Source organism: Arachis stenosperma, chromosome 2 (assembly GCF_014773155.1).
Source record: "Arachis stenosperma cultivar V10309 chromosome 2, arast.V10309.gnm1.PFL2, whole genome shotgun sequence".
NCBI lineage: Eukaryota > Viridiplantae > Streptophyta > Magnoliopsida > Fabales > Fabaceae > Arachis > Arachis stenosperma.
In genome coordinates this window covers 440136-460105 of record NC_080378.1, presented here as the reverse complement: position 1 = coordinate 460105, position 19970 = coordinate 440136, and the positions used below count along the sequence as shown (strand labels likewise).

General features: G+C 27.3%; 1 protein-coding gene across 1 annotated transcript; it reads right to left on the bottom strand.

The window, feature by feature from the left end:
* Positions 1-2969: 2969 nt before the first annotated feature.
* LOC130962214 (uncharacterized) lies at positions 2970-5559 on the bottom strand. Its single transcript, XM_057888359.1, has 5 exons — positions 5330-5559; positions 4971-5204; positions 4120-4246; positions 3542-3607; positions 2970-3475 (listed from the first exon to the last, which is right to left on the bottom strand). Exons 2-5 carry the CDS (start codon positions 5189-5191, stop codon positions 3233-3235), a joined length of 657 nt encoding a protein of 218 aa, XP_057744342.1. The 5' UTR covers positions 5192-5204; positions 5330-5559; the 3' UTR covers positions 2970-3232.
* Between the last annotated feature and the right edge of the window lie 14411 nt (positions 5560-19970).

Below are 19970 nucleotides of genomic sequence, written 5' to 3'. Positions count from 1 at the left end.
TACAGCTGTCTTCCTAATATTTCTTTCAAAAGAAAAAAAAAAGTTTATTAGTCGAGTATATATACATAAACAAATTACTATACTACATAAATCTTTTAATGAATTTCTTATGATGTTAAATTATTGATGGAACAAAAAAAAGTTATTATATATATATATATATATATATATATATATATATATATATATATATATGAACTAAATGGGAATTTTTAAGTTTAAACTATTAATTTTTAAATTCTTTTATATTTTAATTTATCCAACTCATCAAATAAAAGTAGCTAATTATGAGATTAAATTCTTTTAATACTTTTTTTAATGTTATATTCACAAAACAAAACCACTCATATAAGAGTACCATTCTCTTGACAATAAGAATCAATTTTACTGGAAAGATAAAGTACCAAAATCTAAGTTAACATTATAGCTTTTAACATTGTAATGTACTACTAGTATAATTAAATCAAATATTCATGGCCGGTTTTCACTTTTCATTTTTCACTTATATATGATAAAGCATGATAATTCATTTAGGATTTATGAGTTATTAGTTTATCATCTTCTTCATCATACATGTATACAATATATACAAGTTACAACAAAACTAGAAGATATTGATTTTGGCATGTACGTAGTTAAGGTGGAAACTCAACTACATTTGACTTTATGTAAAGTCAATAACTAAGAGCGGCTAGATAATTTGACTGATTTGACTAAATTGTCATTTAACGACTCTCAACTATCAACTTTATGTGAAGTCGATTGCATTTGCACCTGAGTTTTCACCCGTAATTAATCTAACTCTACTATTACCTAATTATTCTAAATGAGAAATTTGATTACATTTTTGCCCTTTTAAATTTATATAAATTGTTGTAGTCAGCAATGATTTCAATTTTATATAGCTCAGGCATAATTTGTGTCTTTGCTACTGTTCCTTGTAAATTGTTACCATGCCAAGCATAATTTGTTGTGGTAGTTGTCTCTCCTCTGTAACTTTGCCTCTAATCATCTATGAACTTTGTACAATTTATAGATCTATCTTTTCATCTTATTATTGATAAAAGACCATTTACGCTTGTGTTGTCAAATGAAAAAGTGCATATGAAAAACAGATTTTTCAATCACAAAACCAATATCAAATGCAAAAGCAACTTAACATGATAACAGGATAATTAATACTTAGTTCCTCCTTTATCGAAGAAAACATATTATGTTTATATCCATGTTTATGTTTATTCTCTAAATTTTTCAAAACAACTATTTTTTATATTAAAGAAATCTAATTGTGGTATATCAAAGCATGAATAACATCCTTAACTAATTCTTTTTCCCCTTTTGGCATTATCAAAAACAAAGAGAAATTATAATGTTAATAAGTGTACTAGACCTATTTTATAAGACATTCATCAAAACAACGAATTCATGCACCATATATATATATAAAAGCAAACCAAAATATCCAAGTCATAACAATATAAAGCAAGCATAATATGAAAACATATTCAAAGAGTACCATAAGCCAAATAATAAAAAGTGCATAATAAGGAAACAAAGCAATAAAATAGAGAGATCGCAACCCTAAGACAAAAGGCAATGCAACAACTGATTCAACGTAAGTACAATAAAAAAAAAAAAGGGTAATGCTAGATAACCAATAATTTTTTTGAACAATATGAACAACCACCAATCAAATTAAAACATACTACACTTCTAAATTATCCACCTAAATTTTAATATTAGAATAACTATCTGCACACCTAGTGAAATGAACATCTGATATATCCATTGTTCACATTGTTTAACATTTTCATTGTCTACCTATACTTTTCCTAAAGGAAAAACTACCAAAAGTACCCATAAAGTTTACGAACGCTGACAAAAGTACCCATAAACTAAGGAAATTAACGTTGTACCCATGAAAGATGGGTTCCGTATGACAAAAGTATCCAAATCATAATTTTTTGTTGATTTTTTAATAAAATTCCTAAACTATCCTACACTCAACCTCAACTCACTTTTTCAACCTTTCATAACTCAATTTGCACCAACTCTTGCCATGGAGTCCAAAACTACTCCTACAACAAACCAGACCAAAATCAATGGTAGTGGTGGTGGTGGTAGAAGATCGGACCTCAACCGATTCACTCATAAGTTTATAATCCATACCCAAACCAAATTAATCAAACACCAAAAAATACTCAAAACATAAAAATTTTCAAATCCATTCATCCAATTTCAATTCACTTTAGCAAAACTAGAAATAGAAAAAGTCATCAACTATAAAAAATCAACAAATCCATTCATCAAATTTGAAATTTATTTCAGCAAAAATAAGAAGTAGAAGTAGCCATCAACTGGATCTTCTATAAATCAATCTCAGCCTTCATAAAAAATAGAAGCAGATTTTAAAAAAATAGAACAGTATCATTTTAGTAGTAACTAAATCAATTTCTGAAAGGAAGAAAAATAAAATAAAAATGTTTTAAAAAAAATACCTTTTTCTTTGCCGGCCGAGTGTAACATCGTCAATGACATAACCTCTATCCACAGTACCGTTCCCTTTCTTTTTTGATTTCTCTTTACCGAACCCGCTTTCTGCATGCAAGAGTACCACGACCCCTCTCTCTTCTCAGGTGTGCGACGACGGTGTTCTGCTCGGCTGGGTCAGACACGCCACGACGACGTTCTCCTCGGCTGCAACAGGCGCGCCACGGCAGCATTCTCCTCAGGTTGGGTCACAGGTGTGCGATGAAGGTGTTGTAGTCACCTTAATAGTGTGAGGGAGAAGCAGTGAGATGGGAAGAGATTGGCGGTAATGGAGTAGGTGAGTGGCGGACGGCAATGAGGAGGTAGGAGGAGAGTTTCTGTGACTCTGTGAGGGTTTTTGAGGGATAAATGAGGAAAGAGGTAGAAGAGAAGAGAGGGAGTGACGGTAGAATGGGGTTAGGGTGGGGTAGTTTAGGAATTTTATTAAAAAATTAGAATTTGGATACTTTTGTCATACGGAACCCATCTTTCATGGGTACAACGTTAATTTCCTTAGTTTATGAGTACTTTTGTCAGTGTTCGTAAACTTCATAAGTACTTTTGGTAGTTTTTTCTTTCCTAAAAAAAAGTCGTTCCCCAAATTTTCAAAATTGGCGACCTCGTTCTTGGGCGAACAGAGGAAGCACGACGACCGTTACAAACATACGGAATAAACAAAGCAAACCATTACAAATGAAGAACTTCAATCATTCTTCTCACCAGTAGCATCTTCATCCACAAGCTTCCCATCTAAAACCACCTTGGTCACATGCAGCTTATCCACATCAATTTCAGGAAAAACAGCCTTAACCTGGGTCACGGCTCGATAGAACCCTTGACCAAAAGCCTCGGACACTTTAGTTTCCAATTCCTTTACACGAGCAGCAAGTTGTTCCTTTTCAAGCTCTTGTGTCCGACCAATGGATACAAGGCGAGCACCAACCTCCTAATGCAAAAATATTAATTAGTAGCATTAAGCACACAATAACTCATCAAAACAAACAAAACATACCTGCAAACTGGCACCTATGTGTCCCACTTCATTGATCATCTTCCCATCAGCAGGGAATTGGCCAAACTGATCAGAGAGAGCCATAAACGGAAAAAGCTTAGACCACAATGACCTCAATAAGCTGTGTGAATATTTTGAATTTGTAAAGAGTTGGGCAAACAATTCAGAGAGTGAAGTGGAGAAAGAATGTGTGTGTGTGTATAGAGAGAGAATATTAAGTTGGGGAAACTTTGCAGGATAATTAACCTCATGTAGAATAATGTGACTAATCAATGAACAAAATGTCAAAACATTGATTAAAACATATAGCAAAATTTCGGGCAAATCCCTTTGGCAGTGAACACACACCATAGATATTATCTATTTATGATCATCTCCAGCCAAAAAAGGATAATCTTTTAATAGTAGCCGCCATGAAATTCGCAAGATTGCCCTTGAATGTTTGAAATATATCTTCTTAGATATAGGATATGCCATGGGAACAATTCCACCTTTAAGATTATTTGCTTGAGCGGCGTGTTACAGAATTAGCATATGTATAGCAACACATAGCAATAATAATGAAGTTGCTTCTTCACCTCCTCTGAGCCTTCCACAAATTTGGCCTTCTTTTTGCATGTCTCTTCCATGACATCACCTTCATGATAGTTTTTCCTCTTGTGTGTCTCTTTGTCCACAACACCACCATCATCCCAGTTGGAGTCCCTATTTAAAAAAGAATTTAAACAGCTATCGTTTTCAGTGAATCAATGCATGAAAAACCTGCAATATTCTTTTTTAGTTTACATATACAAATCAAAAATTGTCTTCACATAGAATGATAACAACATTAAAACATAAATAAAATAAGAGGGATTCAATTTATACTATTATCTAATAACAATAGTAGAAGTTGAGGATGAAGATCCATTTTCAAACTTAGTTTCCCTTTTGTCAAGAACAATAGTAAAAAATTGAACAGAAAGGTTTAACATGCTTTCAATTTGCTGGCCCAAGGGTGTTTTCCTCACGTTTACCGAAGGTACACTGATGCAGGGGCCCCAAGTGTCTTGCAATACAAAACTGGGTGACCTAAAGAAATCAGTTTTACAAATGGTGGGATCCCCTAAGGAATTTTATTGTGACAATGTACTTATACATATAGCAATTTTCACGACAAAATCCATAAAAATAAGGAAACAACAACGTAAATCAAAAGAAGAGTTTAATTAAATGTCATTATGTATAAACAAGAGATATGATCAACAATGATATCAATGTTAAATCACAATTCAGCTCTTGATAAACACAACAAAAATAACAGAATTGCCCGAACAATACTCAAAACCATGGTATTCAAAAGAACAATTATCAAAGTGCAAAAGAACAGTTACAAAAACACGGCAAGATATGAACCAAAAAGTTGGCGTACAAATGAACTATGGCATACCTTTGGCGAGCTTGTTCCCGGAGAATGGATGTGAATTTCCCCTCCATGTATCGATGGATTCTCCTCAACTCATCCAGAATTATGGTAGACTCTCGAGAAGGAGGAGGAGGAGGAGGTTGACGTGCTTCTTCTAGAGCTTTCATCCGATCCATCTTGGCTTGAACTTCAACACCACCTTGTGGTAGTGGTCGATCATCAGGAGGAGGACAATCGGACACCATCCATCCCGTTTTGCTATCAAGAATAAAACACAATAAAGTGCAAAATAAAAACTGTAAATAATTCTCAAGGCTTTCTTTTCTGAAAATTGAATTCAATTGATATGTAAATTAGGGGATGCATGAATGCATGAAACTCACTCAGATGGCTCCGCTGAGTGTTCGGAGGAAGGAGGAAGATACTTGGGAGGAATGAGGACTATACATGGGACTCAGAGGAACATACTCATCGGGAGTATACAAGAGACACAGAGTAGCAAACTCATATTGGGGTACTACTATGGCACCCTTTTGTCGAGCTTGTTCCCGGAGAATTGATGAGAATTGCTCCTCCATGTATCGATAGATTGTCCTCAACTCATACATAATGATGGAAGACTCTCGATTAAGAGGAGGAAGTGGAAAAAACACTTCCAAATAGGTCTTACCGCGCTTTGATGGTGACGATGATTCCATCTCTGCAACTGGAAACCGGAGAATTAGGTCTTGCGATTTTTTTTTTTTTTTTTTTTGTTTGTACCAGGGTATCCATCAGGCCGGAAGCCCAATGACTAATCCCTCGGATACTGCAGAGGCACACAAAGTGGGCGACCCTCCCAAGCAAGCAAGCTCCATTCCCATCCTCCAGTGAATATCGAACCCGGGAGAGATGGTTAAGGGACACAAACCCTCATCCATCTGTGCCAACTTGCGTTGGTTGATCTTGCGAATTTTTTTACTATACGAAATTCAGAGAAAAATTAAAAACGAAACCCAAACAAAACACCCAATAAATCTCACCCGTTTTGAGTTTTGACTATTAAGTATTTCAATCATGCCAACTAATCACCTATAATCACGGTGAATTGGAAAATTCAAGTCCACGCGTACGCGTGAGTGCGAAAATCGACAGACGACGTGTGCGTGCATATGCGTGACAAATATTATGAGAGTTACGTCAGATTTTTTATTAGATTCGACGGAAGAATTTAGATGGAAAGATTAATTCGTCTGACTTTTAAAGACGTTAAGAACTTAAAATTATTTTTCGATTATCAAAAATAAAAATATTGTAAAAAAAAAATCAAAAATCTATTTATCTTTTTTTATTAATTATGTATCATTATTCTTTTCAATTAAAATACATATAAGATAGTTAATTTCACTTTTGTATAACAACAAATTCATATATTTATTTGTTTTTATAAATTTAATTAAAATATAATTTAAAAGTTATTAACCAAAATTATTAATTGTAAATATATTAACTATTATTAAAGGCATTAACCATTTTAAATTTTATATATTAATTTTTTATAAACAAATTAAATTATTATTATATAGTCATATTTTCAAACTTAATATATATATGACAAATATATTATTATCCATTTTTTATATTTTTTTTTGTCATATATCACCTATTTTACTACTTTAAAATTTAAATAGGTAATTTTAAAATTTTTTACATTAAATATTTTCATACAAATACGTAAACATCTATAATTAATAATATAATTATAATTTGAGATCAATAAATTTATAAACAAATTTGTCTCATAAATGCGAGTTTTTTGCTAATTTATTTACACTAGTGTATCTTCCCGTGCCCGCACGGAATAATACATAAAATTATAAAAAAATTATTAAAATTTTAATGAAAAATATATATAGTAATTATTATTATAAATATTTTATAAATTAAAAATATTAAAGATAATTAATATTTATTTTAATCAATTTAAATTGGGTGAATAGTCATCTCATTTGTCCATTTAAGCAAGTATTTGAAGTTTGAATCTCTCCTTGTGTATATAACAATACATTAGTTAGCAACAGACCCTTAATAAATAAAGCATCAATATGTGGTGGATTAGTCCTCGACTTGTCGAGTTAGAAAATCCATAGAAAAAAATTGTACTTGTCTTTAAAATAGAATAATTTTTTATTAATAGCAATACTTATAGATTTTTGTCTTTGTTAAAATTTACTTTGGACAATTTTATTTGTTGGTATCGTATTCATTCTTGAAGTCAAAACAATATGATCAACATTGTTACTTGTTAAAACTTCAAATTTTATGAAATAATTTTTAAATTTTCAAATTCATAAACTTATGTCATTACAAAAATTATTATATTGATTAATATTTCTTGGTAACATGGTGTATCAAAACACCATCGTTGAGTATTAGTTAGTGTAAAGAGAAACCAATAACATCGATAACTTTTGTTATTCAATATATAATTTATTCTATTGAAAAATAAATTAATATTTCCTAAACTTGTAAATACATTTTCTTCTAATTTCTTACACCATTTTATTTGACAATATTTATCATTAAAAAATAGCAAATGACTATACTATCCTATAATATATATGATGTACAAAGTAATTTCTTATCTTGAAATTAATTCTGTTTAGTGAGATAAAATTTAAAATATTTTTTTATTTTCTTACTCAAATTTAAATTTAAATTTAGAATTGACTAATAACTCATCCTTTTTTAATTTCAATAAAAAATAAATTTGTTAGATGCAAAATATTCATTATTTAATAATTTCAATCATTTAAATTTTAATTACCAAAAATTGGGTTAAAAATTAATTATAAACTTAATAATCGATAATATCGATAATATATATTATATATTAGTACGTAAATAATAATGTCCAATGTATTGATTATTTTTTTTTTTATAGAATTGATGTATAATCTATTGAGGATTGATTTATTATTCAAAATTTTTTTCATAAACTTTGTAATATGTAAAAATAGTGATCTTATTTTTTATTATTATTCAAAAATTATTCAGAATTTTTTAATTATGCAATTAACTTAATTAATAACTTTTATTATTGCTTTTATACTAAAACAAATATCAATTTATATTATTTATATATTTTTCACTACTAATAAATAAATAAGTATTTAATTTGTACTATTATATTTATTGTCCTAGATGATGACTTAAGTTAATTATTTTGTATGTTAAATTTATTAAATATTAAGATGAAAACATTGTTCAATAAATTGTATAAATAGTCATTACAGAAAAGAAAAAAATTATATATCATATATAATAATCCTTAATATATATAGTATCATATATATATATATTAAGATTATCTATTTTAATTATGTGAGTAATTATTGTTATTTTCACTTTTTCGTTATATTAGAAAATAATATTTAAAACTAAAAAAAGATAATTATTTTTTTTAATTTGAATTAAAAAATGTCTTGTAAATATATCTAGCTTTTAAATATACTAAGTGTTAATAGTATAGTATTTGCTATAAGAATGATTCAAAATATTGATCTAAGATATATTTGGGCCCAATAAGACCTCAATGCAAGCAAAATCAACTAAAATCCATTGTTATGGTCCCAAATCCGACTTAAATTCATTACCTTAAAGACCTAATACAGATGAAGTCCATACGTACCCTATTAAATCGGCTCAGATTGGATCTCCATTGCTAGTTAGATATGGTAATGAGTACTCAGGGGAGCGTGAGAAGCCCCTTCCCATCCCTCACTCCTATAAAAAAAATGCCCCAGTTCCTTCTCCATCATTGCAAGTTCCTGTTTAATTACCCCTTAGGGAACGCAAATCTCTTCGAATATCTACGAATATTCTTTGAAAATTTTTAAATTGAATTAACATGATAATATCATAAAATAATCAATTCAATATAATTCAACATAATTTATAATATATTCGTTATGAAAAATAACATTTCAAAAGGAGAAACATAAAAATATATTCCAACATAATAACATAATATAATTTTTTGGGATGATACTAAGCGACGTAGTGACAAACTTGAGAGGCAGAGAAAGTGAGTTAGAAAGAGAGAGGATCGAAGCTGAGAATGAGTCTGGAAGAAAAAGAAAGAATTCGAATTGGATCTAGAAATTAGGGTTACTAAATTTAAAAAATGGATTTATGTATATATAAATTAAGATAAATCAATAATTTTATATTCGCGTATATTTAATAGGTTCCATGGGGCGGATACTTATGTTCGTGTCCCCATTAAGGGTGGAAAACGGGAAAATCCGCCTTGTCTCGCCAAAAGCCCGCCATTTGGTGAGCTAGGCCGCCCCGCCCCACTTAGTAAGGCGGTCCTGAATTTCTCCCCTGCCCCACCTAATGGTAGGCCGGCGGGTTGGCGAGCTCTCTTTCTTTTTATAAACCATTAAATATTAAATAATATATATAATTTCACAACAATTTCAATAAATTTATAAAAAATGGCCCTGACAAAATAGAAGCTTGGCTCAGCAGGGAAGCCTGCCCCGCTCCCGACCTGCCGAAGCCCGCTTAAGTCCATGGATTAGGCAGTGCAGGGTAGGCAGGATTTTTAAATTTGGCGGTCTCAAATTTTCAACCCAACCCACCTTTTTGGCGGGTTATGCGGGCCAGCCCGATGGGTTTCGACCCGTTTGCCATCCCTAGTCCCCATTTATTTTCGCGTGGCATGTCGTGAGAATTTCACGAGTCCCCATCTTTTCCTAAAACGCGAGTAACCCCTACAAATACCCATTTTGGCTGTTTTTGTGATTCTCCCTATTGCTAGCATGCATTTGTTTGTGACGTGGTGCTATTCTAGCCACTCAATAAATTCTCAGATAATCAAAGTTTATGTTATATTATTTTTATAAAGTCACATGTATCCTTGTTATAACAATATTAATAGAAGATAAATGAATAAACACTAAACTATTGTTAGGATATAAGATGAAAAATAAGAGAAAAAAATAGAAAGAAAGAAAATGAGAGGAAAAAAAGTATATTTTTTGTGTTGTTTAGATGAAGAAAAAATGAATGGAAAGAAAATAGAGAAAAAAAAATTTTTCGCTTGGATGGAAGGAAAAGTAAGAAGATAAAAAATTATAATAGAGTAAAATTATATTAATGTTTTTATATATTATATATAAATTATAATTCAAATGGTAACTCTGTATTTTTACCCATGTTTACACTTCTGCATCAGTTTTCTTCGCAACTTTGAAGAGAAAAAATTTACATGAGTTCCACATACACTTTTATGTTTTCCATTCTGTTGAAACAAACAATGAAAAATTGATTTGTCCATACATTTTTCTCCAGTATTTTATTTTTCTACAAATTCTTCTAATCCAAATAAATCACAATTTCCATATATATAACAATAACTAATATCACATATTAGGTTAATTTACGTTGATAAACTAAAGCTACCCCAAAATTACCTGAATCCTCCCAAACCCAAAAATGTTACCTAGTTGTTTTTATTTACATTTTTATATAAATCGAATTTAATGAATTTAAATTAGGGTAATAAGTAGTAAATTGAATCTATAGGATTCGAATTATTACTTGACATTGTAATTCGAAAATAAATTGAATTCGAATATGTTATCCCCTACTAAATTAAATCTATAAATTTTGACTTATATGGTCCATGCTAAATGGAAGTAATAAGGTTCGATTTATACTCACTTAGTAGCAATCCAACTCATTATAAATCTAATCTCCTTCATTCGATTTAGTAGTATAGATAGCATCCAAGTAATTCGAATCTTATAGATTCGATTTATTACGAAAACACGATAAATTTGATTTACATAGATATGTAAATTGAGATATGCACGTAGCCTTATTTACTTTGGGGGATATACGTAAAATTGGTTTGCAAATGATTTATAAAGGTGATTTATCCCACATATTATAACTTGTGAAATCATAATATGAAGTGATGTATAGACAACTTAAATATTGATAAGTCTGAAAAATTTTAGAAAAAAATAAAAATATCAAAAAATTACATGTTGATCTATAAGATTTTCTTTTTAAAAAAATTTGTTCATAGTCTAAGATTAATAACTTTATATATATTCTTTTTTATTTTATAGAGACTTATAATTTTGTTATTAGCGATGTTAGTGGTTATAGAGAGATTTTTACCTTTAAATAAATTATAGAGAAATTAAAAATAAAATTAGTTGCTATTTTTTTGATAATTCATTTATTTTTTAGTTTAAATTAAAATTAAATTATATATTCAATTTATATTTTTTTATTTATCCTAATAATTGTATATAATAGATAAGATATTTAAACATGTTTTTGAAAGAAACTATTAAATTTTATATAATTGAAAATTAACTATGAAATTGAAACTAAGATGAAGTGAAATACAATAATCATATGAGGAGTGAAAGTAAAATAAATAATTAAAAATAAGATAATAAAATAATTAAAAAAAAGTAAAAAAAAAAGAAAGAAAAATAATACATGTAGTTGATAAAAATACACTGCAAAAAAATTAGTTAATCAATAAATATAAAAGATGAAAAAAAATTAAGATATATTTTTGGTAAAAAATAAAAAAATATATTGTAAAAGAAACCTATTAATCAAATTTTATGAAAATATTATAAAAAATTTAAAATATTAGTAAATAAAATAATATCTCCTTTAAAAACTATTAATCAAATAACATAAAAGTACCTTCTAATTCCTAAATATAAAAAATAATAAGAGAATAATTTAAATTAAATTTATTTATTTTATTTTTTGTTTATTATTTATTAAATAATTTAATATTTATTTAATTTTGGTCAAATCAGATAATATAATTAATTAGTTATAATTAATGTTGTTCACTCTAATGGTATAATTGAAATATATTGAAACTCTAAAGGTAAAATTAAAATTAAATGTTAAAGATAAAATTAAAATAAAATTGTATTTGCTATCTTGTAAATTTTTTTAATAAAAATCTCATTTATACATCTTTAAAATGCATTATTTTAATACAATGATATTTTTATTAAAAATAAAAATTATGATAAATATCTCATATATTTGTTAGTAAATTATATCCAAATATTTTTTGAAGTATATCATTTTTATTATATGAAAATAACTTAAATACGTGATTATGATAATTCATTAAGTATTATATTTTTTTTACTAATTTATATTTAATAATTTACCTCTAACTTTTAATTATAGTAAAAATGTAAGATATAATGCTAAAAAAAGCCTAAGTGACATAAATTTCTTACTAACAAAAAGATATATTTTTTATTTTTTAGACACGTATTTATTTTTTTAAGTTATACATTTTAATTTATGTAAATTAATGACAATTAAATGTATAAAAAATACTAATTAATAAAGAAATAAAATTCCTGAACAAATTGAAATAAAATAAAGACTTTTAATTATAATCATTAATTATAATCACATATATTTACTTTAAGATTTATACTTCAAAAATTCAGTATATTAATATTTTGTATTTTTATATTTAAATTTTAAATTATCACAAACATTAGTTACTCTCCAATAATGACAATATTTTAAAAAAAATAAACATAATTAGATGATCTTAAAATTATATAATAATTTTTAAAATAACAAAAAAAATATACAATTACCTAAAATATAATATTTGTGTAATAACTGAAATTTAATTGCCAATATGAAAATAACATATAATATCATTTCGTAATCAAATAAGTGTTTAATCAAAGAATTTAATATTTATATAGTAATATGACAAAATAAATTAAAGTTTGAATTTAACCATAGTAAGGGCTCAAGTTTAAATTTTCATAAATTAATTTATTTTTGTTAAAGTGAATTGCGTAATAAAAAATCATATATTAAAGTAGAAAACAATTTATTTATAAATACAAAATTAAAAAAAATTATTCTTAAAAATTAAATATGAAGATAAAAAAAATAAATTATAACTTACAAAAATTATCTCTAGAATTTATTATAATAAATAATAAAACTGTAAAAGTCATGTATCTATATGAATTAAATTATATTAAATTATAAGATATCTAGATATTTAATCAACCTAACTAATTAGTTTGTAATTGATTTGATTTAATAATTTAAAAAAAATTGAATAACCTTTTTTAAAAATATGGCAATCTAAATAATATAGATTGAAAATAAGAAAAATATAACTAAATTATATAGTACAACATAATATTCCTAAAAAATTGTTTTATAACAAATTTGTTGCTCATTTTTTATGTAATTACTTAATAATTTATGCCTATAAAACTGTCAACTACCTAATATTATGATTTAATTAATAAGAATGATGACATTAATATTTTTTTCATAAGTCTTGTTATTATTTATAATTAAAAAATAGTTATAAATATATTTATTTTCTTAATGAATGTTAATTTTGCTTTCAAATTCTATATTACCTTTAAAATTTTAGCATATTTGAGTTTAATTTCTACATTTTAAAATGAATTTACTCAAAAAATTAATATGTAAATCACATTATTATTACAAAATTACTTTTTTAACATAGTGGTGCTTATTTGAACCATTAAATTTAGCTTTTAATGATATTAAAGTCAACCTATTTTATTATTTTGTATCTTCAAAGAATTTATACGACTAACATAAAAATATAGCAATTGAAAAAAAATTCAATACAATGGGAATATTCATTTTAACAAATATTATTCTATCTAATACTATAAAAAAATACATTGGTCACTTTGAATTTCTACAGGTCAACTTCCATCCACAGTAGTAGAATGCTTAAATTGAGATATATTCATCAAACAATCAATCAATAAAACACTCCTCATACTTTCTCATTTTGGGTACATTTATACATAAAAAAAAATTATACATAAAGAAAAAAAAGAAGAAGAAGAAGAAAAGAGTTGAAATAGCAAGAGCGATAAAAATCACAATTCTTATAATTTTGTGTGGCCATCTATATATAGTAGACCAGACAACTATGATTACCTAACAAAATTAATTTGTATTTATTACACTCAACTTGAATAAGTAAGAAATGATCTTATTTTAATTTAATCCTTAATTCACATTATTTGAATTTAGCTCAATATATATGATTTGATTTAATTTAATTATTAGTTAAAAATATCTCAGTTATCTATTTTATTCATAGATTTATTAGTTTAATAACTAATAAATTAATCAAATTAATTAATTAGCACACACAATAAATTTGGTTTAATAAATTAAAAGAAATAAATTACAAAAAAAAACTAACAGAATATTAAAATAAATAAATTAGGAAATACTACCAAATCAAATTGATATAAATTATAATAAATTATATGATATTTAAATATCTAATCAAATCAATTAGTTGATATAGTTAGTTTATCATAATAACTTGTATTTAATGAGTTAAAAAAATAAATCGGGAAACACTCTCAAAAGTATGCCACGTCAGCTCTATCATTAAATGCAGATATCCAATTTTTATATAATAGAATAGATAGGAAGCCGGGGATAACTTGAGGGAAAGGTAATACAAGACTTGGTACTTATTATAAAATAAACAAGTATATATAATAATTTATAAATTTATTTTTTATTGTCTGTTCTTCTAATAAATATATAATCGCAACCTTTCTTTAACATATGTATTTAAATTTATCTTTGTCTCTTTTTTTTCCTTTCTTATTATTTCATCGTTTTATTTTTTGTTAGACCAGTATATATTATATTAAAAAATAACATATGTATTTAAATTTTTATTCTTTTAAATATTAAGAGAAAATTTGAAGATGAACTGAGATTCACAATTATTATTTATATTGTGTATATATGCAATTAGTTTAAGAGCAAGCACAAAGTAATAATAATTTGTTATATAATATATACTTATGTATATTATATTCACATTATTAAGAAGTTTATTTTTTTTTAAGTTACCAAAAAAAATTTATATTATTAAGAAGGCTCAACATCTTTTAATCATTTTTTAGAAATTTATATTTTTATACAATTTTTTTGGTACGTAATCTGAAGACATGTTAACTAAATTTATATGTATATTACTATTTTTCTTTTAACTATTACGGTTAAAATTAAATACTATATATATCAATGATACATTAATATAATAATATACCAAATTTTTGTTGATGCTATAAATATTAAATAAAATGAAACGGAACCAAATTTTTTTTTTTTTGGGTCAAGACCCGGACCACCAAGCCGGTCCAGATCCAAGAGAGCGAAGCTCCAAATCCAACCCGACCCGGATTCTAAAACACACGGATTTGTCTATGAAGCATGCGATTCAAGGTGCGATCTTCTTCTCTTTGTGAAGCGCTACTGCCCTTATCCTCACCGTCGTCCATTTCATTGCCTTCGCCTGGCACGTTGTCGTCGCCTGCGTCACTATCGTCGACCGCAACCTCGCCCACGCCTGTGTCGTGGTACTTGCCTTCCCTGCCGCCGTCGCCTGCGCCTCTGTTTTCGTCCACCACGCCGTCGTATCCTGCATCACCGTTGTCGCTTAAAGTCCGAACCTGCCGACATTGAAACTTCGCGTCGAGTTTCAATGAAGCTTCGCGCTTATCGCCCGGCCTGAACGAAGTGATTTGTTCCCTCTCTTCCTACGCCGCCGGACAACGGAACCAATTATAAACCTACAAGAACATCTACCTAGTAGTAAAAATCATGAAAATAAACCCAACAAGCAGCCCAATAAAAAGGCTAACGTATAAGCCCAATAAACAACACTTACCTCCGTGAATTCAACGTTGAAGGCACCAGGAAAAAATTATTAAAAACCCTAACCCCAATTCACCAGAATCAGAATCGTCGACCTCTTTGTTCATATCATACGCTCCGGTGATTGTCGTAAGTACTCCGCCTTCTCTTCTCCGATTCACACGTTTGATTTTGTGCATCATTGAATTGAAACTCCGTGTGCTTCTATCCTGTTTCGTTGTTATTTATTGATTGATTCTGAAATTGACAGTTAGAGAGAGATATGGCTCCTGTCGGTAAACAGAAGAAAACGGTGAAAGAAACTTCTACTGTACACTGTCCGACTAGTAAGGCTTCTGTCGGAGCTAAAAGAGGTAGGGATGATGGGGATGGTAAACCAAAGAAAACGGTGATACACCGTCCGCCTGATGAGAAACTCACTGATGAACAAATTCATGAATATTATAGACAGTTCTTCCGCAGTCAGGTTCTTTTAAATTCACCACACGCTTTTTTTTTTTTTTTTGATAATCTCATAATTTAACTCTTTAGGGTTTTTTATCTTTATGTTGTTTACAGGGATTCATTGTTCCTGACTATGGAGGTAGATTGTGTGGCGGAGTTGGACCCTATTCGGTGACTAATAATAATAAGTATAGGCAGAAACTTGTGAAGGATATGATTCAGAAAAGCTTGCGAATCTACAATCGCAAAAATGTTGTGTCTATGATGGTTTTTGCTTTATTGTGTTTTATTTATGTCCATAATCTTATTTATGTCAATAATCTCATTCACTAATGATTATTTTTATTGTTGTTATTACTATGTAGAAGGCGAATTTTGAGTTTGATAAGCTTGTCAGGGTTAATGCTTGTGCTGTTGCTGGCCGTATGTTTTACATTACTTTCAATGCACGCTCTGGTGATGATGCACCTCAAACCTTTTACAGCAAAGTATGGAAAACATTCAATGATTATCTCAAAGTCCAGTTCTGTGTGATTGGTAATGCGCAGGTACCATCATCATTTATCCATATTTTGGGTGTATCTTGGCATTTTAATTTGTTTATTCTAATTATGATTTTGTTGTTTATGTGTGGATACATTTTTACTTTGATAGTATGGTTTTGCTTTGTGATTACTTTATCATAAGGTTTGCTTATACTGTGACTCATAATTATCTATGATTGTTAAGTTCCTTGCATGAGTAATCATAGCTACTGCCTATCATAAATCATCAAAACTATTAATGATATTGTATCTATTTTTTTCTTGTCAAGATGAAGATATTTCATTTGATTTTAGCTTCATGTTCCTTGTATATATATTGATAATTGGCTTCAAGTATTTCATAGTTTTGATTGAGTATTGTATTTAAACATTTCTCCTTATATTTCATGTGGTTGCAGTAGTCTATTTTTTTCATTGATTATTTGCATTGGAGTTAATGTAGATTCTCTTTTAATGTATTTACTCAGGAAGTTGGTACATCTCAGGATGCTGGTACATCTCAGGATGTTGGTACTTCTCAGGCCTAAGTTGTGGAATCTGAGTTTAGATTCATGTTATATTTGTGTGTTTATAGTTTCTTCACAAAGGAAAACTCTGATGTTATATAATTTCAATACTCATGAAATAGTGCAGTGTGTATTAGTACAATGATAGATATAACTGACATCTGATGAGCACTGTTTACAGAAATTATGGAATTTGTTAGTGTTCTAGCTTCTATCATTATTCATTAACTGAGCTCCATTAATATAATTTTCGATTTGTGAATGGTGGTTTTAGACTGTAAGTGCTTCAAAATTTTCTTTCAGAATATCAATTGACAATGTTCTGTGTTGTTTCAATAAAATAAATGACCCTAAAATTGAACATCAACAAGTTTTACTAGCTGCGAATTGTCAACTTTGAAAATTTTGAGCTTCTTCATGGTCTATAAATATTATATATTGATCATTCGTCAATATATAAATGATTCTTATTTGAATTGTGAATTTCTAATTATTTGTTCTACTTCTGCAATTTGTAATTCAAGTTGGAGATGGAAAAAATTGGTAATCAATATGTCTTGTGATGTATTGTCAATTATTTTTATTGCAATTGAAGATGATTATTTTGTTTGGACAAGATTTTTTTTGTACAAAAGTCACCATTTTATTCTATAAATGAAAGTAATTTTATTATAATTTTATCATGAATGGAGTTTATTTTCTCAAAAATTTTAAATGGTATAAAAATTAATTACTTATAAGAATGCATTATTTTGAATTAAAATAAAATATTTATAAAAATTATTTATTTATTATTTGTTAATTTTGTGAACTATTTTAAATTTAAATCAGTAAATCTTTTCATCCTATCACAATTTACATTAAATTGTTGTACCGGTCCTATAATAGTTTAACATGAGACATGATATTATTAAACGTATTTAATATTTATTATGTTTAATCAAATTTTTTGCTTAAGAGACTAAAACAACAACAAAAACTTATTTATAAATACACAATATTTCACCTACATTTTTTTTTACTAAGTATAAATATTTTTTATTACATAAACTAATGTAATCTCTACTAAATTCGATTAGTTCACATATCATACATAAATCACAAAAATGATAAAACATGACGTATGTCTAGTGGTAACTAAATCATACAACCATTAGGTTGATTTGAAAAAAATGGAATTTAGTGGATAGAGTTAGTTACCACTAGAATAAATAATAAGGTTAGATCAGGGTATAATTTATGTATTAGTATTTTGTGATTTGTGTATGATGTGTGATCTAATAATTGAATTTTATAGAGATTTCATTAATTTATACTAAAATTTAGATATTTTTAATAAATTTATAAGTTTTTTTTTTTGTTAGAACTTGATGAGATGGGATAAACTAAAACAATTGTGATAGTTTTATTAAGTTTATTTTTTAGATTTCTAATCATTATTATGGTTTTAACTATTTTGTCTTCATGTGATATAAAAGTGGACTTAAATTGAAATGCACATTAGGAGAAAAATTTACAAAATAATTCATTGAGTACATACAAAATCACTCAGATAGACAGTCTATTATTATATTAAAATTTAGAGAGCTTAAGAGTTTTGACTATAAGTATATTAAAATTTAGAGAGTTTAAGAGTTTTGACTATAAGTATTTATTTCTTTTCTATAATATTTTTAGCCATACATACATAACTATAAATTTTAAATAATATATTATTTTGTAATTTATATTGGTGTTTTGGTGACGTTACTTAGGAACATAGACCAGACTTATATAATGGTACATGACTATAGGTTAAGAGACTTGAAAATTACTTAGTTGAATGCAAAATACTGACAGAGATCAAAATAAGAGGAATTGCATTAATCCCAAGGATTATTATGGTTCCAAATAATGATAACATTCCAATCAAGTTTTAGAGAAAATAATTTCCATTGATAGTGTCCTTTGGTATGATAATCAACAAGATTCAAGGACATATGCTGAAAATCGTGGATCTATACTTATCGAGATTGATTTTTATACACGGACAGTTATATGTGACACTTTTAAAAATTAAGAGCAAGCAAAGAATAAAGGTTTTAATTCAAAATTACGAGGGATCTCTGAGAATTGTACGATTAATATTAAGTATAGAGAAGTTTTTGATAAATAGAAATGATCAGGTACAGTTTAATCAATTAGTATCTCTTTGTTGTTAATTATGTTTTTCATTTCTTTTTTTTTTAGTTGGATAGAAAATTTTATATAAATAATATTTAAATTTTATTTGATACAGGAATCGAGATACAACCTATAAATTAAATGTGCAACGATTAATATTAAAGGCAAAAAAATATGTATGAACATTTTTCATGGAAATTAAGATATTAATTTATTGCATATTATGCCTTTTTTTAATTAATCCAATTATTTTGTGAATTTCTTTGATATATATTATTGTTTGGTATTCACATGAATAAAAAAAATAAATGGAGATTAATTTAAAATTAAATATATTAAAAAATATTTTTTAAAAAAAAATACCTCAGATATAAATAAAATATTAAATATTTTTTGTACATCGTATGGGTATATTAGTATAAGATTTATGAGTCTAAGTTTTAGAGGTAAAATATTTTATTTAATTTTTTAATATGTTATTTTTTATTGACAACTTCATAAAATAAAGATGTATTCTTTGTTTTAAAAGGGCATCCTTAGCACATAATTATCATTATATTCTCTTTTGGTGTTAATAGTAATAGATGTCTTACTTTAGACTAAAA

Coding starts and splice junctions, on each gene's coding strand:
- LOC130962214 (XM_057888359.1), bottom strand. CDS start 5,191: ATGGTGTCCGATTGTCCTCCTCCTGATGATCGACCACTACCACAAGGT. Junction 4,247..4,970: donor CGGGAACAAGCTCGCCAAAG/GTATGCCATAGT, acceptor TTTTTTAAATAG/GGACTCCAACTGGGATGATG. Junction 3,608..4,119: donor TTGTGGAAGGCTCAGAGGAG/GTGAAGAAGCAA, acceptor CTCTCTGATCAG/TTTGGCCAATTCCCTGCTGA.